The 23,546-nt window shown below is 46.1% G+C and overlaps 1 protein-coding gene and 1 long non-coding RNA gene across 4 annotated transcripts in view; one reads left to right on the forward strand and one right to left on the reverse strand.

The window, feature by feature from the left end:
• LOC119716466 (uncharacterized) lies at positions 1-12,412 on the reverse strand. The gene is made up of 3 exons (XR_005264550.2): positions 11,852-12,412; positions 3,327-3,481; positions 1-1,065 (listed from the first exon to the last, which is right to left on the reverse strand). It is a non-coding gene; the product is annotated as an uncharacterized lncRNA (long non-coding RNA).
• Positions 10,561-23,546, forward strand: part of CNR1 (cannabinoid receptor 1) — an 18,484-nt gene continuing 5,498 nt past the window's right edge. Inside the window, exon 1 of one of the 3 annotated variants that reach the window (XM_038177100.2) lies at positions 10,561-11,329. In XM_038177100.2, the coding sequence (XP_038033028.2) occupies positions 10,893-11,329 (437 nt within the window). In that variant the 5' untranslated portion in view covers positions 10,561-10,892. Of the gene's footprint in view, positions 11,330-11,691; positions 11,844-20,001; positions 21,744-23,546 lie in introns of those variants that run through there. The other 2 variants (XM_038177102.2, XM_027454917.3) reach the window with 2 other exon arrangements.

The raw sequence follows: 23,546 nt of genomic DNA on the forward strand, positions 1-23,546 counted from the left end.
ATTTGCTGTCACGGGAGGTGGCACTGATAAATGTGCAAGGGAAAGGAAGGAAGATAAATGCGCAAGGAAAGGAAGGAAGAAAGGATTTTGGCGTGTGCTATCACTGGACATGTTTTATTATGGCCACGTGGCTCATTACTAACATACAATTTCACCATTTCTCACTGCCCTAATGTTCATGGAAGGAAAAATAGAGTAAGAAAAAATATGTTTATAATGTATGTATGTGTACATATTATCCTTGTGTGTCACTGTATTCCCAACACGGGGCTCTGGAACATTTGGAGGCTTCAGATCTGTAGAGACTTTCATCTACTTCTAAACACTGCCAGCTCAATGGACAGATTGATTGCACTTGGGACAGGCAATCACATTATAAAATGTTGTGCTTCATGAAAATAATACATCTTTTTTTTTTTTTTTTTTTTATCTTGCACTTCAGCCAAGTTTTCCAGAGCATACAACCCAAAATTATGCAGGGAAAGTCATGATTTTACAAAGTATCTGTTATCTGCAAGAGGCACCGACTCTGGGGGGTCCTGTTGCCTACATGGCATTATCAGAGATAGAGGTGGGAAAAGCTAGAGGAATTTGTTATATAGCATGAAAATTCACAGTGACTTTACACACAGCTAACACGAACTGATGATGAAACTAATATTCAGAAAATACTGAAGGCTCAATAGGAGGACTCTAGTATGTCTCAGTAAAAGTCTGAACTTGCACATGGATGGCTGGTACACTCCAATGGGCACACATTTTTGGAACAACGTTCTCCTGAAGAATTTGACCTTGACTGTGATTCTTCCTGGGTAACCAAGTCCTGCACAAAATAAATCTAAAGTAGCAAATAACACTGAATCACAGAAACTCTAGATCAGAAGGGATCTCTGGAGGTCATCTGGTCCCGTCCTCACTCAAAGCAGAACCACCTTTGAAGTCAGATCCAGCTCTGAAGTCACAGCAGGTAGCTCAGGGCTTTTCCCAGCCAATGTTTGAACATCTCCAAGGCCAGAGACTCCACGCTCTCTGTGGGCAACCTGCTCCAGAGCTTCATCACCTTCACTGCGCAAAAAATATGAATATTTAACATCAATTTCCCTTGCTGTAACTTTCGTTTTTCAAATTGCTTTTTACAAAAGACAGAAAAGTCTTAATATTATGTCTTACAAAGTAGAGAAGTATTATCCACATCCTAGCATGAAGAACCAGGGCACAGAAACATTATTACAAAGAAGAAGAAGCCAAGCAAAATTTCAGGGTGATTTCCCAAGTAAAAGAGGCTCACAAGATTACACTTTCAATGTGTTTGTGCCTGTCTGTTCCCCTCTAATAATTCCCAAATCTGATAGCGTTTTTTTCAACCAGTTCTGATGGAAGTGTAGTGATCTGATGGTAGATTTCCACAAGTTTAATGAAAACTGGCGTGTGGGTAGAAGAGGCAGACCCTGTCAGTTCCCTCGTTGACAAAAAGCTGCAATTGAACCCAGTTGTTGTTGGGTATTCAAGGACCCACATGGCAGGGAGGCACTCTGAATGCCCCAGCTCACAGAACAGATGTGATCAGACAGCCAGCGCTGTATTAGTCACCAGAGAATCCAACCACGGGCCCAAACCCATAGGGAACCAGGCTTCATTAGTTCTGCTGCTCATGAAATGCTCTGTTGTGTAATATTTTTTTTTCCCTACCTTTACTCTTACGCTTCAGCCAAGCGGTCATAAATTTCCAAGAGGGAAAAAAAAAAAAAAAAAAAAAAAAAAAAAGCCTTCTTCATATAATCTCCCTTTATATATCATCCTTCTCTCACTGAGAAAGAGAATGGCTAAGAATAGCCAGTCAGATGATTTACTATTACAATTTTCTGCGGGTATATGGGATTTCTGGATGTCACTCAGCTGCCCTTAACAATAGCAAGGACACAATTGTTTCCATAGTAATACCCATTCCAAAGGGGTGAAGGTGTGTGTGTTGGGGGGAGAGTACAAAGCAAGGGGGAGGCACAGGTTGCACAGACTTGCATAAAGGACAAAAATCAGGCACAACAGAGTTGGGTTCTGCGATCCGAGCTATAGAAATTCCTCTTTTAAGGTCATTTCCATTCCACTGAATCCTACAGAAAACTTACTTGAGCAAGTATGCAGGCTAAGACCCTTTCACATTTTCGACAACGCATGTACATGGGAAAGCTTCACATCTTTCATCACTCCTCTGCCTTGAACAACTAAAGCACAACTGCACCACTTTTAATGAGAGGAGACGTCCCTAGTTTGTGGCAACTGAACAGTACCCCTCGCCTTACTATTACATTTCTTACTCGGTACAATAGACAAACGTGGTCCAGCAGGCTGGCCTCCCGAATAACCTAAGGGTATAAAATAGATGGTCTCCCTGTGTCGCACTTAAATAGAGTTAACCAGTCAACAGTCTCCTGACAAGCAGACTAAACGTGTTTTTTCACCCAAAAATACCCTCTGAACGGAGGAATTCTGATGCTGCAGCATGTATTAGTGTTTTTCTGCTATGTTTTAGTATTCCTGGTCACCCTGAAGAAAAGAAGAATTGCAGAAACAAAGGAAAGCCAACGCAGAAATAAATAAAACCTTTCTGCTTCTTTCTTCTATGGCTTAATAGCAAACGCTCCTCGTATGGTCTCCCAGCTGCAGCAGGAGAAGTACCCAAGAAGATTTTAATAAAAGTAGCTTTTATAAATGGCTGATGGGGGAAAATTGAAGAACGTATCTGGGATTCCATTTGTCCAAGATGGTTCCTGGGTCTGGTGCTAAAAGCTCTGCTATTGACTCAGACGGTTATATGACCCTTTGAGCCCGAGCCAATATAGATGAAGAGAAGTTAAGCTCAGGCCACTGGAAAAGGAAAAGGGCATTGAAAAGTAGATAATAAAATAATCTACTCCATCTTCTAGTCCTTAAATGGTCCTGTTGTTTTTTAATATTCTGTAATATGAGATGTAAATCTAAATATTGTAGGGAAGCAGCTATGAAAAGACCACATTTTGTGACTGAATCTCCTGCCTTGGTTGGATCTCAGAAGTCAGCTTTCCCTAGCCTACCAGAAAGGCTGCTTCCAAGGCAGTGTTCTCCCAGGGAGAGGTCAAGTTGTTGATTTTACTGAAGATGAACCACATTTTCTGGCCATCATTTTTTTTTAGTGTTTTCTTCATAAAGTGAATCGATTACAGAAGCCAAAAAGCCCTTCCCAACCACAAAATGATGTGAGAAAATCTAACTATTCACAACAGGGCTTCGAGATGAGGTCATGCCAAAACAATCACAGCAAGGCTTCTGAAGAAGAACCCCTGTCCCACCTGCTCTCTTCCTTAGTTAATACTTTGTCCTGGAAGGTGAGCTGCATGGGCAGATCCCACGCTGAGCATCGCTGCCTTTACAGTGGATTTATTTTCCAGTGGATCCAGTGACAGTGTGGGGCTGCAACGTGATAAGCTTGTGGCTTCCTTTTCTCCTAAAAAGAAAAGAAAAGGATGAGTGGGCTTGAGCTTTGCCACTTTGGTTTTGTTGTTTAAGCCCACGGTTTGCAAACCTCCCCTCGCCCCCCACTTTGCAGAGCTGAAGATGCTAGGTGACCTCTCAGTCACACGGGTGCCCCAAGATTTAAATTGAATATTCTGGAATAATAAAACCTGGGCTGACAGTGCTTCCGTGACCAAAGGGTTTTATTAAATGAAAACAAGCACGCAAATGTACATTTTATGCTGAGGCTAGTGACACTATAATGAATAATTTGCAGGGGTGGAAGGGATGGATATCTGTGATAGCATTAGCAAGCGTTGACCATTTGAGCAAATGTAGCCACAATAATTGTAATAACAGTGGAAAAGGCATAGAAAAGCTGGCAGAGATTAAAACAAATAAAATAAAAAAAAAATAGGCCATCTCTTGAAGACTGGACTGTGATACAGCCTGGCACAAAAGAAGAGGGGGAAGTTTGTGTTTCTTACTCCTATAGACTCACTGTGTGCTTCTCCTGAAACGCAGGGGGAATTGGCTTCTCCAGGCTCCCTGCGCTTCCCTCTGCCAGGCAAATTTGTGGGAAGACCCAGCCTGGGGTGGGAGCACAGGCTGAGGAGAGCCTGAAGCACGCACACCCTGGGTTTCCCAGGAGAACAGCTCTAATGGAGTGCTACGACAGGGAAAAGTCCCACTGCAGTCCCCTGCCACCTCCCCAGAGCTGCAGGGGAGGGCGAAGAAAAGGGACGATGAGCTGTCCATCCCTCTTCTTTCTGCAGCAGCGTTGAGCAGTGCTCCTTTCCCTGGGACAGCACTTACTCACCGATGCTTTCAGGAGGCATTTCATCATAGCTGGGTTTTATAGACACGAGAGCTCTTTCCCTCACCCTCCAATAACAGCCTCTTCTTATTAAGCACCGCACAAACGCGTGCACAGAAGCAGTGCCTCCTCCGCACGGCTACGTCTCGTAAGGAACTTGAGCTAGAAAATGTGTAGCCCTCATCCAGACTCGTAATTGTTTCTCTTTTCTGGAACTGAGCATGAACGCTACAGACTGGTATATACCGTCCCTATTTAAAAGCTGACATGATGGGTTGTTTTCATATCTAGCAGGAACAAGGAAAATGTGAACAAAAGTCAAGAGCGAAAACAAATCTGTATATTTCCATGAAAGAACCAATCTATTTTAGAGTCATCTTAGGTTGTGTTTTTAGTTGGGTTTTGTTTGTTTATTTGTTGGTTTCTCTTGCCATACTGATGAATGATATTAATTTGCATTGCATAGAAGTTGCAGATACAATCCTACGCCTATTTACATTAACTGCAACATTCAGGCACCCAACATCACTTGGAGACTTTCCTGACTTTGATGCCCCTGTACACCACCAAAGGTAGAGCATCAGGGAAAAGCTTTGTCATCTTGTTTTTCTCAATTTCTTCCCTTCACCACACAGCTATTTTGTTTATTTGTTTATTTTTGGAACCCACTTTTTTTTCTTTTTGTACTTTGCGATGCAGATTTATAATGAAAAGATGATCTGTATCCTCATTACTGTTCTATTGCTCAATGATGAAAAAACATGTTAACAAAGGAAAATGCTTTTCCGTCAGCTCATAATGTTCCCTGCTGTTCAACTGGGACTGTAAAGAGTATGGTTTAATGAAAGAAGGTGAGAAGGTGAAAAAAAAAAAACTAATGAGGGTGTTTCTCTGCATTGAAAGATCACTTAGGAGCGGCAGTGATTTCTTTTGTGTCAGAAAAATATAAAAAATAAGGTTCAAAGGCAGCTTCCCCAAGGTCAAAGAGTCCCATCCTCCCTAACACAGTATACTCACTCTCCTCCCTGGCAACCTCCTCTTTCTACCTAGACCAGCATTTTGTAATTTTCAGATGGTGGAGAGAAAAGAAGTTCATGTGCCTTAGCCAGCTGCTAGCTCCTAAGGAACAGGCAAAAATGCTGTACTAGGTGCTCGAAGCTGCATGCATCGGTAACAGAGCAGCTCACAAACCCTCCGAAGGGCAATCACCATGCCATGGTTTCGCACTGAATACAAAGGCTCCTTTCCAGCATGCTGGGTCTGAGGTTTGGGCATCAAAGAGGGAATGAGCAAGGAAGGAGGAGGGGACTGTGGACTGCTGCCCAAATGACCATTTCTAAGAGTCCTTCCCCAAGCGTCAGGCAACAGATGTCAGATAAGCAGCAACCTGCCCTGGATCTGGGCAAGTCTTTGTTTTTAAACAGAGGATTCTCAGTAGTCTTCTGGCTCTTCTCTTCCCTGTCATCTTCTTCAAGGAGCTGGTGGAAGAAACGTGACGGGGCACAGTATCGCTGCCATCAGGGCAAAGGAAAGAACCTTGTTAGTACCCTGCAGTGCCACCCACAACACAGTGGGCAAAACACTACGAAAAATCAATACAGCAGAAGATTAAGCTCCAATGCACTCTGTTTGGTATGGGTATTAACACCTCCATCAGTAATAGACTGAGATTTCTTAACAAAAGCATACGCGTCCTTAACTGTGTGACATGTCTCTCTCCTCTTCTTAACTCACCGAGTTCATAACCTAAATTACATAGAACAGTGGCTAAATTAGTTCATCATTGCTCAACTCCGATCTGAAAGGACAAAGCAAGAAGCAGGAGAGAATAATATTTGGGGAACTGGATAGCTTCAGGGGATAGTTAATGACAGGATAGAGAGACTTGAATGCCTGCATCACTGGTTTTAATTTGGTTCGGGGCAGTAGCGACACAAAGTCATTACCATATGATAGCTGTTTGTTTTCCTGCCTGAGAGGAGTTGGTGGTCTCGGTCTGTTCCTAGCTGGCAGATATCTGCATTACAAAAACCAGCAGCAAATTTCCCATTCTCACCAGCTGGCCGAGTCAAAAAGCAGGGTCAGATTTGGGAAAGGGGCAGGCCTGCTGTGACACCTGAGCAACAGGCTGAAGCCAGCTGCAGGGACAGCCCGAAATGAGGACATTGCCATGCCTCGCCTGTGACAGGAGCCTGCTGTCACCTCCACCTTGCACAAGGGACCAACATTTGGCTAAATATGGAGCTGGACACTTTGCAAAACCCCTGGGTAAACCATTCACTTTCATGGATTCTGGATTTTTTTTTTCTTTTTCCCTTTATTTGCTTGGTGGCAGTAAAGTTACTCCTGGACAATAACATTTCTGATTGGGTTTTTATTGTTATTGTTTGCAATGTGGCAGTGCCCGCAGGTCATAGCCAGGATTGTGGCTCTGTTGTGATAGATGCTCACAAACTACTAGTAAGAGACAGTCCCTGCCTTGATGGAGTTAAAATTTAAATAGAAAAGTCTGACGATGGTGAAAGAAGTGAGATGCTATTATCCTCATTTTACAAATTTGGGGGGGTTGGGGGGGGGGGGGCTGAGCTCCTGGTGCTCTTGCTGTGAAAGTTGTGGATGTTTCAGTGCTACTGAAAAAAAGAACGGCAGAATGAGGACTTGAGCTTTTGGGCGCCAGCCTAACCCTGATGGATAGCTTGCAGAGCAAATGTAGAAAAGCTGGAAAATCGTGTTCCCTTAAGACACTTCTTCCATCTGCTGCTGCAGTACCTGATCATTTGAGGTTTTCAGGCACGCTGCTCTGTGGGTTGAGAAGGCTAGGGCAAGAAATGCTCACTGTTTAAGGTCTTGTTTCACAGCTTCTCCTCCTTGCAAAAAGGAATTTCCATCATGGCCTCTAGGATGAGCAGAATAATATTTATGGTGGAGACCCTCTTCTCTTTTCCAGAGATTTTATGACTGCGAAACTGTGGAAGAGCTTGTGTGCACCCTTGGTTTTCAGTGCTATCCTAGCAGCAAAGTCTCCAAAGCCAGCCAAATAAAGATAGAGCTTTAGGACAAGCAGACAGTCTTCTAAACTAGGAACAGGACCAAATCTTTTCTCTCATTTCAAAATGAGTCAAGAAACTGCCACATAAACCTTGAGAAAAGATGTTCGTCTGTGAGCAGGACACGGGATGTGGTTATTAGAAGACAATGTACCTCCAAGTGCCTCTTTGGAGATCATTTATATCTTCTTCGTTTGTTCTATCTACCTACGGATGATGAGAAAAAAGTGAGCAAAACGTTCAAGCTTATAACACAAAGCAGCAGCAGGAAACACGCTTGAGAAGAAGAGATGGGGAAATCTTGAAAGCAGCCATGGAACTCCAGGGTCTACAAAACCAGGGTGCAAGCGATCTCAGTGAGACTACTGAACAACCTCACCTGATTGTTACATGGATTTTTGCCAAGTAAATCATCAAGCCCACTCATTAGGCACATCTGATCAATGTAAACAGCTAAATAAAATGCTTCATGGTTGGAATACAGCATTCATAAAATGATGGGCAAAGATTATTTATCATAAAAGTATGTAATACTATTATTTGAAAAAAAAACTCTGTCTGGTAGAGCAAGAATTGGTGATTTGTGGCTTAGAAAGAGCACAGGATCAGCTGGATTATCTCCTCTATTACCTTGTTTCCTTCTCTTTCTGAAATAGGGAGTGAAGGAAGTTACAGCTGCAATAGTACTGGGGTGGCCAGAAGATACCTGACCAATGCACTGCTTCGAAGCACATTAACTGGGAGCAACCAAAAGAAAAGTAAGAACATCTGATCTTAGGGTCTATGTCCACCCCCATCTCTTCCTTCAGACCTTGTCATTGGTATTGGATGGCTTTATTTCCACTGGCAGCAAGGCTCAAAGTGTGAGGAAAGACAAGACTGCAAGTAGCTTGTCACTATTTTAAGTCTTTCACAATCATGCAGCTTAAAAAAGTGGCCATTGACGTATTCTGGAGTTCCATCACATGGCTGGAAGCCCCACAAAATTCTAGTTTTTCTAGATGTTTGGGATTTCAAATTTTGTTCCAAATCAGAATAACGGTGCTCTCTACCTCCAGAAAGCCATGGAGAAAATTAATTACAGCTCAATGGAAACATGATTCAGCTTTTCAAATTTTGTATTATTTTGTAATATATAATATAAAATGAAATATTTTGAAACCAAAACTCATTTTGAAAGAAGAAATTGAAACATTTAGCTTGGAAATGTCAAAACGAGATGTTCCCACACTGTTGGAACATCCCTCCACCACTTACTCTTTTTTAAATGACATTTTCAGTGAAACCGACACAAGTTTGCAAAGCGATCTGATTTTGACAGGGTTGCATTTTCCAGTGGAAAGCTGTTCTGTCAGAGGTTTTCCAACCAGCTCCACCAGGAACAGGTGTCACAGGATCGCAACAACCTTCCCCTTGCCAAATCGCTAAATTAAAGGCGAGATCTGGATAAACGTTTGGGGAGCGCAAGGCACGAGGGGTCACAGGACACCCCACCATGAAGAAGGCTGAGAAGCTGGTGCTCGAGTCACCTCTGGCTACCGATACCGAACTGCTGCGCCTGTGGGCTGAACTGGCAGTAGCAACTGTGGAGGATTTTTAGGGGGAAAAAAAAGCCACCTCGGTGTGTAGGCATGGCTACATTTGTCAACATCACAATTTCCCTCCCTGCTCTCCGAGTTTAGAAGTGACAGAAAGAAGGATTACCCCGAGATTGGAGTAAATCCCAGTTCAGGATGGGGATCTTTTATCCAGCCGTAAGAGTGGAGGTGGAATGAGCAGTAAGTAACACGTTGCCCTAAATTCACCCCGTGGGCTGACTTGTGTCCAGCGATGTTCTCTGGATGGGACTTGCCTTTGCCGAGGAGCTGCGCTCCTCCATGACTGCGGAAGAGAAGCTTAACCAAGTAGGTTCACATGAAAGGCAAAAGTACCAACCTTTCAGGGAAAAAGAATCAAATGAAAACTCTCAGTCCTCTGAGGAGAAGTCGGTACTTTCTGAAATGTAAAGCTGAAGAGAAATCTGCTCTGATTTTACTGCAGTGTTAAATAAAGTTCTTTTTACACACCAGCACTTTTGAATTACCAAACAGACTGACTAATATCAGAAGCTTGAGTTGGGCACAAATGAGTTAGCCTTTTTTCTTCTCCAATTTTCTCACAGGAATGCCACTTGAAAATGCTTCCTTTCTTGTTAATTTAACGATTATCATCAGGAAGAGCCAGCGGTGGGAAGAAAAAAAAAAAAAATGTAGGCAGTAATTACGATTGAGCAGAATCGGTATGGGACTAAGCACAAGGGAAGACGAGACCGAGGCAGCGGGTCTGGGATCCTCGGCAGATGCGCCAGCCTGCTTCCCCAGAGCCCTGAGGTGCTGAGTGCCTCAAGCCCCGGGGGCCCAGATGGAGAAACCTTCGAGGGGAAGGCTCACCATCAGATGGCTCACACCTCTTGGGTTGGGCATCCCCGAAAATACTGCCACCCAAAGTCTTTAATCCTCGCTCGTGAAGAGCGTAGCTCCCTGTGGGTTTCTCCGCTGAGGGATGAGGGACCCGGGCTAGTCCTCTGCCGCTGGGTGGATGTGGTAGATGGACCAGTTAATGTCTTTAGACACTATGTCAAACGATAAATATTTATCATGTTGCTGTATTAATACATGTGAAGACAAATACATATTTATGACACTGCAGAGGGAGAAGCACACGGAGCAAAGCCAGCTGGATATCACATTCTTTAGGAACCGTCTTTTGAAGAAAGCCCAGCCTGCCGGTTGTCCTTGTGCCTTCGGAGCCACCTCAGCCCGGGGAGATGCGGGATTCCCCACGACGTGCCCGCCACCACCACGGCTGTTGCACCAGCACAAGACCACCACAGCCACTCTCTGCCAGCCTCGGGGGTAACGTGGGGAACAAACGCTGGCAAAACTCCGGTGCCCCGCAGCCGGGCACCACCATGCAGAGATGCACCAAGCCTTGAGGCACACGGCTGCTGGGCGATGCCCCTTGGGGTGCCTCCCCAAACCCACCCTCAAGCCCTCGGGAGCTTCTCAATGGAAGCCGGGCTCCCTCCTGGGGGCTGCCCCGAGGCCTCAGCCCCTCGTTCTCCGCCGCCACAGCCTGGTGGGGCGGAGAGGGCGGCGGGCGGGTCCCTGCCGGGTCTCTGCCTCCCTCCCTCCGTCCTTCTCTCCCTCCCCTCGGGCGGGGAGGCGCCGGCCGCCCCCGCGGGCCGCAGGCGGCGCTGCCTCGCCCGTCGGCTGCCGGCAAGGCCCCGCGGCACGACGAGGCTAATTATAATTAATAATTTAGAGCCCCTCGGGGAGGGGTAGGGGAAGAGAAGGGAGCGGGAGGCGGCCGCCCGGCGGGGTACGGGGCACGGGGCACGGGGCACGGCCGGGGCAGGGGCAGGGGCAGGGCTGGGGTCCGCCGCCCGCCCGCTGCCCACCCCCGGGGCGAAGTTTGGCCGCCGCCGCCTGGCTTCCCCCGGCGCTGCCAGGGCCAGGACAAAAGGCACATTAACACGTGATGGCAGCCGGGCTTCATAAATGGGACCGGAGAGGGGCGGCAGGCTGCGGGGGGTGACGGGGGACGAGGCGGCGGTGGGTGCCGGAGCCCCAGCCCCAGCCCCATCCCCAGCCCGCTGCCTGCCCGCCCCGCTCGCTGCCTGCGGGCGGAGGCGGCGGAGGAGGGCCGGGGGCGGCGGTGCTGCTGGTGCTGGAGGTGGAGGAGAAGGAGAAGCAGCAGCAGCAGCGGCAGCAGCAGCCGCCCGTGGAGCGAGGGCGGCGGTGGTCGGAGAGGAGGCGCCAGGGGGGGAGAAGAAGAAGTCTCCCACCTCCTCCTTCCCCTCGCCGGCACCGCCTCCTCCTCGGCGCTCCCCAGTGCCGGGGTGCCCGGGCGGGGCGGCGCTCCCGCTCCCCGCTCCCTGCCGGGGGTCGGCGCGGCCGGAGCAGGAGGGGGACACGAGGCCGGGGCCGTGCCGAGGGTAAGGAGGGCGAGGGGCTGCGGGGAAGGAGGGAGGGAAGGAAGGAAAAAGGGTCCCGGCGGGGCTGAGCCCCTCGAAGTTTGTCGCCTAGGGGAGGTGGGGGGCGACGCCGCTTGCCCCGACGGCGGGGCGGCTGCAGCGCGCTGCCCCCTTCTCCGTCAGCCCGAGCGGCTTTGGGGTCGGGGACGGGTCCCTCGGGACACCCGAGGGTTGCTGCCCTCGTCCCCGTGCGCATCCCGGTCGCCAAACTCCGCAGGGCTGCTGGGCTGGCAGAGGGGGCAGCCCCGCCGCAGGGTGTCCCCGCGGGGGTTTTGGGGCCGGCCGGGGTCTGCCTGAAATTGGGAGGGGTGCGTGTGGGGTGGGGGGAGCTCCGGAAACTTCAGGCGGTGGCTGTCGGGTGAAGCTTTCGGGCGGTCCGGCGCCGATCCGAGGGGCCGGGGGGGTTTCTCGTAGCCGGGCAGCTTTTTGTTCCCGAGCCGGCTGCGGAGCTCCGCCGGGAGCACCCCTGGAGGAGGTACGTACCCGGCAGCAGGCGGCTCCTTCCCGTGCCTTCGCTTCGGTTGGGGAAAATGGTGTCAGATGATGAAGTCCGGAGTTGTTTGGGTGGTTTTTTTTTTGGCTAAAATTATCCTGAGCGGTGCTTTCTGTACGCCAGTAAACGATCGCATGCACAGTTTTGGTGTATGGCTTCTCCCTTCAAGAAGGAAAAGGGAGAGGTGCTCCAGAGAGCAAAATACTCCTTCTGGAGTACCCGCAAGTTTTGCTTTTTTTTAAAAAAAAGAAGCATCGTGTGGCTTTTTTGACCTGTTAAAGGTGTGTGGTGTTTCTTTTTCTCCTTGCACGTATCCTCGTGTTTTCATTGTTCACCTTTCCTTAAAGGAATATGGCTTTCTCTGCTGGGGGTGGCATTGCTGCTCACATGGATCGAGATCGTGGGGAGGATCAGAGTGCTCTTTAGTACAGCGTATAATACCAAAATGTGCAACATAGCAAAAAAAAATATCTTGGGAGTACTTAATTCTTCTCAGATTACACCTAGTATCAGCTGCTAGCGCAGGTTTTCTCCTCTAAAAAAGAGAAAAAAAAAAAGGTGTGACTCTGCCTGCATAATAAATATCCGTACTAGAGTTTATTAAATCAACTGTAAAAGAAATGAATATAATGTCTTTAAACAGTTTAGAAGATGAATGTGTAATTCCTGCTTTGCTTGAGGTTAAAATTAGTTTTGTAGCAGCCGGGATACATCTTTGCTTTATTATCCATTGGTCTTTGGAATGAGAGGCAAAGCCATTTGAATAAAAGCATTTTAAAACAAAACTGATAAAAACAATAATTGTTTGACTGAGCCATCAGGCATCTATTGCTGAGGGGGGAAGAAAAAAAAGTTGGCAAGGTAAAGAAATTGATTATTTGCTTTGAATTTATCTCGTCAACTGTTCGGTAACACCTGAAACCACAGTAATTAAATAAAAATACCTACAAAACTCTAGGGGAAAGTGGAAGCAGGTTTTAGCATTGCGAGGATGGGCGGGTGGGTGCTTTGATCCTGGCTGTTGTGCTTTGGTGAATTATGTTAGCTCCGTTGCATGAAGAGCACCGTTTAGAGCCTTCATGCTCTGCTGAAGGAATGGCACATCTCAGCCAAGGCATGTCCGTCTGTCTCGTTCTGTGTTCACAGGTTTCTGATTGGGCAACAAAAGTTTAGAAACGGAATAACTTCTTTCCCCCCCCAGTCATTTCTGACTTCCATCCTTTAACGTGGCCATCCCCAAATGCTTGCAAACTGTGATTCTGCTCAGATTTTGGTGCTGGCAGTGTTACGCACTGGGGAGGGAGAGCTCAGGTGGCTTTCCTCTCTGTTGGATAAAAGTAGGTGAGGAGATTAAATGGCAGGGGAGAACCCAAACCTGTGCACTTAGAGTTGCCTGAGCGTTTTGCAAATACGTCGCCGCTCCTGGTTCCTCAGGTCTGTCTCATGCACTGTCTTCCACTCCCCCGGTTTCTCTCCTCGTGCCCTTTTTAAGGGGAATTACCTTCACTTCTCACGTGCAAACTTTGCGACCTCTCCCTAGCTGTTCCGTCAGCTCTCGAGGCATCAGCAGCATTCATTTTGTCAACAGTGATTTCTCTTCATTTCTTTGCAGATGTCTATATTGGCTTTATCTCATTCTCCTCATGAAACAGTAAATGGTTTGAGATACATTTTTGCTGCAATTTCCCAGATAGGTTGGGCTATCTACGATGATGAATGTTCCACAGAACCACTCATCAAGCATTTAAGCGAGAATTTGGAGATTTTTCTCCTTGGTAGCAGCAAATTCGCACAGTCTGCTGCTGATTTAAAATATGTACTGCAGGCGACCCTAACACTGGGATTTGGCCAAGTTCAAAGCAGCTGTGCAGATGGACATAGAAGACAGAAGGCAGAGGGAAATAGACCCTTTTAATCATAACAAGGCTGCTCTTGTTTTCCTATCTATAGTGGAGATGCATGCCAGCCCCTTGTACTTAAAAGCAAGCTTGCAAATGTGCCAGAATAGACAGCAACAGCATTTGTTATTAATGCAAAGTTAAAAATGTGACAACCTGTCTTCTCAGTATTGCTCTTTATGTCTCCATTTCTAGCCTGACGCTGCGCTGCTGCAAAAAAGCGCACGCCTAATTGCTGCTGGTGGGATAAGGATGCCCCCCAGAACTCAGCCTCGGTGCAAGTGCGTGGCTTTGTTAATGATCACTGCAACCAGCCATGGCCTGTCCTTTTGAAATGGCCATAATGACTTATAAATCAATTGCTCGTTAGAAAGAACTTTTTTTTTTTTTCTTTTTTTGCTGAAGGTGCCATTGTTACCCGTGAAAAATGATTTGGCTTGCACCATAAGGGTGGCCCACGTTTTGTTACGACGTTGGTGCCTCATGCAGGGGCATTGTGGTTATGCACACAGCGAGCTCACTTCTGCCTCTCTCGAGTGGGAACATCCTTCTCGTTTCATCTAGCTGCCCACATCCAGATTACAGATAAAATAGATATTTCACTACTGCATTAGTTAATAAGATTTCATTCATTATACCTCAGCTGGGCTGTTGGTGAAACTGGCTGCTTTGTGCCTTTCAGATGTTGTCTTGTTTGTGTAGATCAAGGCTGGATGGCATCGAATTTTGCCTCAACCTGTGTTAACCTCTTTTTATGGCAGTTGTATATTCTTCTTAGCAAAGGCGTGCTCACATACTACAAAGTACTGAGCAGCAGCAGTTCATTAGGGAGTACTGTCAATTCCATTTCAGCCCTCGCTGGGATAATTTTCATATCTGCATTTTAGGAAAGCTTTTAAAGTTTGTACTTGGGGGTTTGGGGGCTCCCACTTTCCCTTTCTGGCGAACACGTGAAATGTGCTTGTTGCTCTGAGAAGTCATTATTTCTACCCGGTTCTGCCTCTGTGGAGCACAAGGCAGTGCTGGATTCCAGACTGTGCCTGGAAAACTGTGTGGAATAGGTTTGGAGTGTGTGTCTGTAGATACCCATACGTATATAATCTAGCAAAATAATTTTCACAGGATCTCGGTGATAGATGTGCTAATTTTAGATGCTTGTTTTTCCCCAGGAAGGCTGGGTATGGGGGAATTCAAAATGCTACTCAGCAGTTATCTCGCCTGTATGTTTTGTACCTACACTGCTAGCTTGTCTGTCTGTCCTCTGGCACCAGGAATTTGGGTTTACGCATGACAAACACTGCTGCAGCGTTTGTGAGACTTTGCACAGTTGTTCCTCCAGGCATGTGTATGTGTTTGTGTATGTCTATCTGTAAGTTTATACGTGTGTATATATATATACACACAAATTCATAGCTCATCCCTCAGTATCTTTTAACCACTTCTCCAGATACCATGAAATATCGGTTGGAGTCTCTCTGCATTTTGTTGTTCTGGTTACTTTGGTACCAGATTCTACTGTAATTCTTTCTCACTTCTCCTTTTCTCTCCCTCTCTCCTTTTTTTAAAAAAGAAAAGCATCTGCATATTTCAAAGACATGCACCATTGCCAAGCAATCTGGTGTAGTAGCTTAATATGCTGGCAAATAATTTCACAAGTTGTTTGTGTGTGTGAAGGCAGTATATTTGAATATCATTATATTCTGAATGTAGATATGAAGAGAGTTATCTGAGCTTATTTAAATTTTATGAAAGGCCAGACAGCTCCAGAAATGAAAAAAATGTTTTACATTTCTTAATTGGAGTGCATATTTCTGTCCTCTGCTGACGGTGTGGGGGACATCACGTTCACCAGAAGCCTTCATGTCCCAGCATCTGAGCACTGCCCATGTGTGGTGACCTAATAACAATTTTCAGGAGAAGGAGGCTCCCGAGGGCTGAGCAGAAGGAACATTGCTTTGCAATGTGCTGCTGACCTTCTTGGCCATTATCTGTGAGCCCTGCGTTCCTTTTTCCTTCTCGCTGCATCTACCTACCGTGTGGGTTATCCAGTGGCCACGTTTGAGCATCCTGTCTCCCTTTTTGCTCTGAGGTATGTGTCCCGTGCTTCATTTTCCTACAGAGTCTGGTGGGCTCGGCTGGTCACCGCTGACTGTCCCCGGCTCAGTGCCGTGTGTCGGTCCGTACAGCGCTGTCCTTCTCGGTGACCTTACACAGGACAGCTTCTCGGGGCCCTTTGCGTCTCCTCTCACCCTTTGAATACAGATCAAAAATGGGCTTTGAAAAGAGCAAGCTGTTGCCTGCAGAGCTGTGGGTCTGTTCTTTCTTTCAGGTGAGATCTGAAAGTCCCACTAGCTACATCCTTCAGCCTGTGGAGGTGTCTCTGAAGTCCTCCTGGCTCAGAAGAGCAGGGAGGTTTTCTCTCGTGAGTTTTCTCCTTCACCCAATCTGCTTTCTCCAAGCCAATCACAAAGGCAACAAAGGCAATTCCTTCCCTAAAATCTGCATCCCCTGCCTACCAGGGGCTCCTTCCACTCGTCTTCCTCTCTTACCTTCCCCTGGTTTGCACCCATCTCACTTGGAGACATCCTATTCCCCGTCTTGGTCATCAGTTATCTTCCCCTTCTCTTTGCACTCCCATTCACACCGCTTAACCCCCATTACTTTGCCTTTCATCATCTCTTTGCAATCTAGCAGGGACTTCAATTAAAACTTGTTTCAGACACGGTTTCTTGCGGGGGGAAGGAGGAGAGCAGTCATGCACTGTGTGGTTTATTAAGATTTCTCCCTGGAGCCTAATGTTTTTCCTGCCTTTCTGGTTCTAATCTGTACTCTTTTAATAAAGTTCACTAATATTTTCTGCTGCTACAAATTCTTGACCTTTTTTCTTCTGCTCTGGCTGCTATGTGGAAGCTGTTTTCTTGGAGTGGTTAACTCTTTGCTCATAAGTGTGTTTCTCCCACAGCTTCATGCACTAGATGTCAGATTCTTCTGGGGACCTCTAGCATCCAGCATCCAGTGGAGTCTGAGCCCTTTATGTCCTGTGCTGCTCTTTGCAGTTACTTCTCTCTCTTCAGACACATCTTGTGTGCCAAGCTGCTGTCTCTTCCAGGAAATCGAGTGTTCACTCCCCATCTCTTTTGCACCTTGCTGGGCTTCTCTTTCTCCATTTCACCTTTATGTCAATTCTGCCCAGCAGTGGTAAGCATCTGCACCTCTTGGCATTACAGAATGGTCAGAAAAGGTGCAGGGAAAAAATATTTATTCTTTGAGTATCGAAATCCAAGATAAGTCCTCTTCTAAAAAAAGTTCGAGTTCCACACTGACCAATTTAACAGATGAGTCCTCATCTGTTTTCCTTACTGTAAATTAAGGAAAATGTATCAAACTACTCTTATTGTATCCTTTCTGTTGTATTGGGAAGTCAGTCCCGAAATGGGAGCTGTTTTTCAGCAAATACGAGGTCACTCCAGTGTTTCCATTTCATCTGAACTTGTCATACTTCAGCAAGCCTCTTCATTGCCTCCCAAAACTGTCTTTCAATGATATTAGGATGCAAAACGAACTGTGAAAGCTTGCCAAATCCCATGTTTGCACCATGTTTTTGTTATAAGAAAGCCACCTCTGTGTCCCCTCCTTTCTCCCAGAGGACAGGCAGGCTGGGTGGCTGTGCTTTCCCTGTCAGGACTTTGTCTTGCCCAGAACTGGGTAGGAAATGTGGGGGGTTTCCACAAGCAACAAAAGGGAGTTTAGAGCAACATCAGGAGCTTTGGAGAGTTTTCATGGCCAGGTGGGGCAGTTGTCCCTGGTCTTTCCCCTGCAGCTACGTGATCCAGGTGTTTCTCTGGATATGGGAGACACCAGTTGTAATCCTTGGTTGGCTTGATGAAAGAGCTTCAAACCAAGCTTCTCCTGCACAGCGTGCTGCAATATCCATCAGCACCTTTATTTCTGGCTGTTTAACTCGTGATACGACGCAGAACAACTCCAACAGTGGATCAGAGGTTGCCATCACACTCACCTGGGATCCAGGAGAGCAAAGTTCAGGTCCTTCTCCTACACCAGACGGAGCAGGACATCAACATCACCTCTGCAGGACTCCGGCCTCTCCGATCTGAGGTACCTGGCCGTGTGGGAGGGAGGCACGGCCTCTCCTTCCCTGTGCCTGCAGGCCCTGCCTGTGCTACAACGGGTGCACGCACACCTCACCGACAAAACTTGGGAGGGAGGGAGGAAATAATGGCATTTCTTTGAGAAACGTTGTCAGTCACCAGATAGCATCCCCTACACCCCCCAGTTGTTTGGCTTTTGTCGTTCTGACTGTCAGCTGCTGGGGGCTGTCATTTAGGGACAGTTTGCCCCAAAATTAGAGCAAGCCAGCTCCCATCCCGTTAGTGTGCAAATGGTGCATTAGCATAAATAACCAGGTAGCTGTGGCTTCTGGCTAATTCATATTCAACTTGAGACAGATACCAATCAGCATGTTGCATAAGAACCAAATTTGGTTCAGTGCTTGCACGCAGTAGCTTACCCCATAGCTGGCAGTGCCTTGCTGTAAGAAGATATCATCCCTAATTTGCTCCTGTCCTAGCTTCAGTGCTCTGTCCTCGCAGATAAAATCCCTGCTGAAGTGAATGCAAGTTTTCCTGAATCAGGAGTGACAGAGTATTTGCCATTCATAGCCTAGGAGTTATGCAGTGTTGGCGTGGTAAAACAGTAAATAGGAAAGGGATAACATGGCTTTCATGCTCCCCTCAACATTTTTTTTCTTTCTTGATGTAACCGAGTCAGAGTGCCGTTTCTCAGGCTCTGTATTTCTTTCTCTGAGGCGTAGAAACCTTGTTCTGTCCTCGAAGCAGTATTGTTCATCCTTATATGGGATAAGGTAATTATTAACCATATAAATTTTCATTTTATAGGACAGTTCTGATTCCTGGAGGCCAGCAGTTACTATAGTGGCTCCCATTTCTCTCACCATGTTTTCAGCCGACTCCATATGAGTATAAATTATTCTATTTCTCATGTGGCAGCATTTGTGGACCTCATTTGGCTGGAGTCTGAGTGTACTGGGTGCTATGCAGACATATTAGCAGATAAAAGACCTTCTCTGAAGGACTCACAAGCTTTATAATACGTGAGCAAGAAGAATGAATTTATGTATCTTTGTGCAATCAAAACTATGTTTCAATTATACCTACTTGTCCTTTAGCCTGTTCTTAATTAGCTGTAGATATCATAGAAGGAATGTATGAACATGAAGATCAAAATATTTTAAAATAGAAACTGGGAAGGTTTGATTGTGGATTTCCCTTGTTTTGATTTCTTTCCACATCAATATTTTTTGCAGATATCAGTAGCATCATTGTATTGCTGATAATTACTTTCTGAGGAAGAGCGTCAAATGTTCAGTGTTTCTATCCAGGCTATTAAAATTGCTCTATCATTCATCCTGTTTGGAAAATTATAATAAATTCTGCCTTTTTTTTTAAGTAACTATAAGAACTCCCAGCTCTCCCTCTCCCCCAGAACAGCAGGAGAAGCATTTTAAGGAGTCACCTTCTTGTTCCTCATGTGAACTGGTGCTGTGGACCAGCTAGAAGTCCAGGGCAAGTGTAATTCTCCCTGTTGTCTGAGGTGGGTTCCCAGCCTTTTGCATATTACCTCGCGTAGATTTTATCTAAGGGGTCTTGACACTCTGATAGCACCCCAGCTTCTTCTTAGGCTGTGTATAACCACACAGCAGGGGGCAGCAGGAAGATGTGCCCCTGCCTTCACCAATTCATTCACTTTGAGGGTGAGGACTTGCCAATTGGGGGTGTCTTCAACACTCAGCTGATGTTTAACACCTCGCATCTTTGGACCCCGGTAAGACAGGCTGGAATAGGCTAGATGAAGTTAAATCCAGGTCTCTGAAGACGCTAACCAACGTGCTTGTAAGAGCCACTCCATCTAGTGGCAGTCCCTTTGCACAGCTAGTCCGGCAGTGCCAGCCGGCAGCAGCGGGCTAATGGGAGAAGTGGCACAGTCTAAAATGGTGTGCAGCTATGGGCTTGCTGTTTTTATCCTTCAGGAAAAAAAAAGACACTCGGATTTTTTATTTTTTATTTTTTTTAATCCTTATCCATCATCAAAATTCATTGCTTACTGCGAGCTGCTGCATGCACTCACATAAACACACTGAAAATGTTGAGTGCCGGCATCGGCGCGGGCTCTTACTCATCTCTAATCAATGTTTCTGCTCTTTTTAAAGCCATTTTTAAAATGAGCAAAGTTGTAGAGCTCATTTAAGGAAGGGACCAAGCTGAGAGCTCGGGAGCCTCAAACCCTGTGTTGAAGAGTGGCTCCTGGCTCGGCAGAAAGGCTCGTCCCCTCCAGCTGCTGGTCTGGAGGGACCTTGGATGTGGAGTTGAGCCCTCACCTGCAGCCTCCATCCAGAGAGGAGGAGGGATAAATGCAGAGGACCCTTGTCTGCCAGGGAGGCTGGAAGAAGCCGCAGAGGCTCCCAGGAGGGATGTTAGTGGGTCTCGGGCAGTGTTGGATTGTGCTGGATGGAAGCCACCTGGGAAGAGCAGTGCCGGCCGCAGGTGTCTGGCTGCACATGGGGACAGAAGAGCTCAGAGCCAAAACTCGTGTGACACTGATGCTTCCACCTCACCAAACAAAAAGATCAGCTTTTCAGTCAATCTAAACTGTGCAGTGCCTCAGACTGTGACCTGGCCACCCAGTGCCAAAATCCCAGTCTTGTTTTCGCTACGTGGCCATGAAAAACCTCCCGGACTGCTTGACTGCATTTCAGTATTGTAGTTTACAGTGGGACATGCTATATCTGAATTAAAATAAACTAAATTCCAGTAAAGTACAATTCCAGATCACAGGAATGGCTGTTTTACTGCAACTTTAATAAAAATCAACTGCTACTTGAATAGGTGCACGCACACATACTGCTAGAAATTTCCAATTATGATTTTCCCAGCAGCAAACAAAAACAAAATTAATGTCAGCTGCATCCCCCAAAGCCTAAACTACACCACTAATGAACTCCCAAGTACTCTCAAAGAAAACTCTTTACAGAGACAATAAGGTGGAAATTACTGTAATAATCTCAAAGTAAAAATACAGAGGAAAAAAAAGTCATTGAAATTCAGAGTAAGGCTTGCCTCTCCTGATCCCATTAACCACGTTGTTAGCATAGCATATGCATGCATAGCGATATTGTCACATAACTCACTGACACCTTTAAAAGAGCACACAGGAATTCGTGTTCTTTCATTTGTATTTCAGACAAAGGTAGGGGTTGTAGCACGGCTGGCACCTTGTTATGAGGATGTATACACTTAACGTGACTCCAGCGGGGACTAGCTACCTCATAACAATTTGTTTGTCTGTCTGGCAGAAGTGCTCGGTCGCATACAATTTTTGAAGCTTTACTCAAACATAATCTTCTCAACATGGGGCTGTGGCTTTAATCATTAAAATGGTTGTCTTTCTTCTGACAGAAATAAAGTGGAGTAACTGAGTGCCCCAGCCATCTTCACGTGTTTATAAAACTAGTTTTTCAATAACAATTTCTTCACTTCTGGTTTTAAACTGGTGTTGTAACTCTGAGTTTAAAGTTGCCAGGTTTCACCAAAAGCAGACTTGTCGGCAGGGTCATTTTTGCAACACGTAAAATCTGCAAAAACTACCAAGAACAGCTGTAAGGCACCTTCTGGAAGAAAGGTACCTTGCCTGCAATTAGATTATTGCAGTTCTTTTTTAATGTGCCCTTCAGTGACATTTCCCTCCCTCACTAATCAAACCCTCAAAATTTAATTCCTTAACGTATTTTACGGTTGTCTAATAATTCTTCTTTTTACTTGCTGAGCAGCGGTGTCTGCAAAAGCTGACACAGCGAGTATCCGTGTTACGTATTTGACTGTCCTGTGCACCCTGGGTTTTCTGTAGTCCTCCTCATCTTCAGCACCAACGTGGCAGTGTCTTCTGGAGGGTGAGGGTCTTATGCTTCCTTTACTGTCCAGGCCTGCTGAATTAAATGGAAATCATTATATTAATGAGCTATGGATGAAGTCTCAGGTGCCTAGATACCCAGTGAAGGCACAGTATAAATATAAATCTCTCCAGAAGCTCAGCTTCTTTTGGAGATGATCATGGCTTCTTCACTTTTTAATATTGGTATTGCTGTAAAGAGGGAACCTTTTCCTCTTTCTTTCAGTTTTTATGGAAAAGCTGTGGTACTTAGGGTGCGAGTCTCCTCTTTCAGAGTTGCAGTTCTCTGGATTTTGGCAGCTAACCTCTGGTGGCCTTTCAGGCCATTTATTGTCAGGTGTGTAAAGGGAAGAGATTAGGCCAGCACAAGCCTGTATATGGCATCGGGGATTTCTTGGGTGTCTTGGGCAATTTCCTCCATTCTAAAAGCATGATAAAGATAGCTTTTGTTACTGATGCTGACGCAGTTGTCTAGATGTCCCATAGCAGATGCAGAATAGCTGTAACACACCGAACCAGTGATTCCAACTCTTCTTTGCATTCAGGCCACTCACTGCCACTCTGGCAATAGAAGGGGACCCTAAAGCAGATGTTTAATGCATATTCAAGGAGTGTTACATGGGCAAAGTTAAATAAAGGAGCACAGCATAAAAAGAGCTGTAAGACCTGTCTTACATGTTGATGACTATATGAGGCTCAGACACTGATGAGCGTGCTCTCCCAGGGGTACCCTGACCAGGAATTACATCCTGACAAATCACCACCCATGAGCACAGGCTGGGCATGACAGGACTCAGAGACCAGTGGCTACCTGGGCACCTTCTGCTGGCTTCCCAGTTTCTGGGGGGACCAAATGTCCCCACAGAAACTGAATTAAGTGGAAAGTCTCCAGTGGGAAGAGCTACCTTTCAATGTTTCTCATGGGAGCGGTGGCTCCCGGTCCCTCTTGCCTGGAGTATTGGCAAGAGTGGCACCCTGACCCAAACTCTGCACTGTGTTTTTCTACACAAGTATCAACTCTCCTGATTGAGGCTTCTGACCCAAACTGACTGGGTCACTGCTACACTCACTGATTTAGCAGCCTTCTTCATTTTTCCTGAAATTGTGGAGAGAACTGGGTAAACAACCCCCTCCCTCCTGTAGTCTGGGCATCCCAATTACCTTTGTTTGCTTAGCAGAAAGAAGGAACTGAGCACTGAAAACATATCCGGGTCCCCATATTTATAGATGAAACACCTTGCTAATATACTTGCACTAACAAATTCAGGATCTTAGAAGACCCCAGATTACAGGAATAGGTTAATATGAATATGCAGGGTGAAGCAGGAAACTTAGAGTGCATGGTTCCTTCCCTGTTCTCTCTGTGTTGTCAGGTTTTCAAAGCCCTTGGTGCCTTTTGAAAGAAAAGCAATGAAGGTGATGATTCAGTTTAATGCTGTTCCTGCAGTGGCACTTGGTATTATCTAAATGAAGCAAGCCCAAGGAATATTAGTCTGCAAGGTACTTTGCAATCAGAAGCTAAGTTCAGATCTAGAGAAAAATATCTTTATGGTGGAGCGGCTTGGAACGTTTTGATGAGAAATGAAAATTGCTTTTCTGTGGAATACTCAGTTCTCTGCACCTCCAATTTTTTTTTGCTCCACTGGTAAGGTAATTCAGTTTTAGTGAAATCCAGGTGATTTCTTTCTGAGTGCGCGACTCATCGTGACTTCAGCGGGTGGCAAAGGCTAGACCTGCGGTGAATACAAGAGAAAGGTTGATTTTGTTTGACACAGTTCAACTAAGTTGTTTGTGGAGTTTGTCT

Source organism: Anas platyrhynchos, chromosome 3 (assembly GCF_047663525.1).
Source record: "Anas platyrhynchos isolate ZD024472 breed Pekin duck chromosome 3, IASCAAS_PekinDuck_T2T, whole genome shotgun sequence".
In the NCBI taxonomy this organism is placed as follows: domain Eukaryota; kingdom Metazoa; phylum Chordata; class Aves; order Anseriformes; family Anatidae; genus Anas; species Anas platyrhynchos.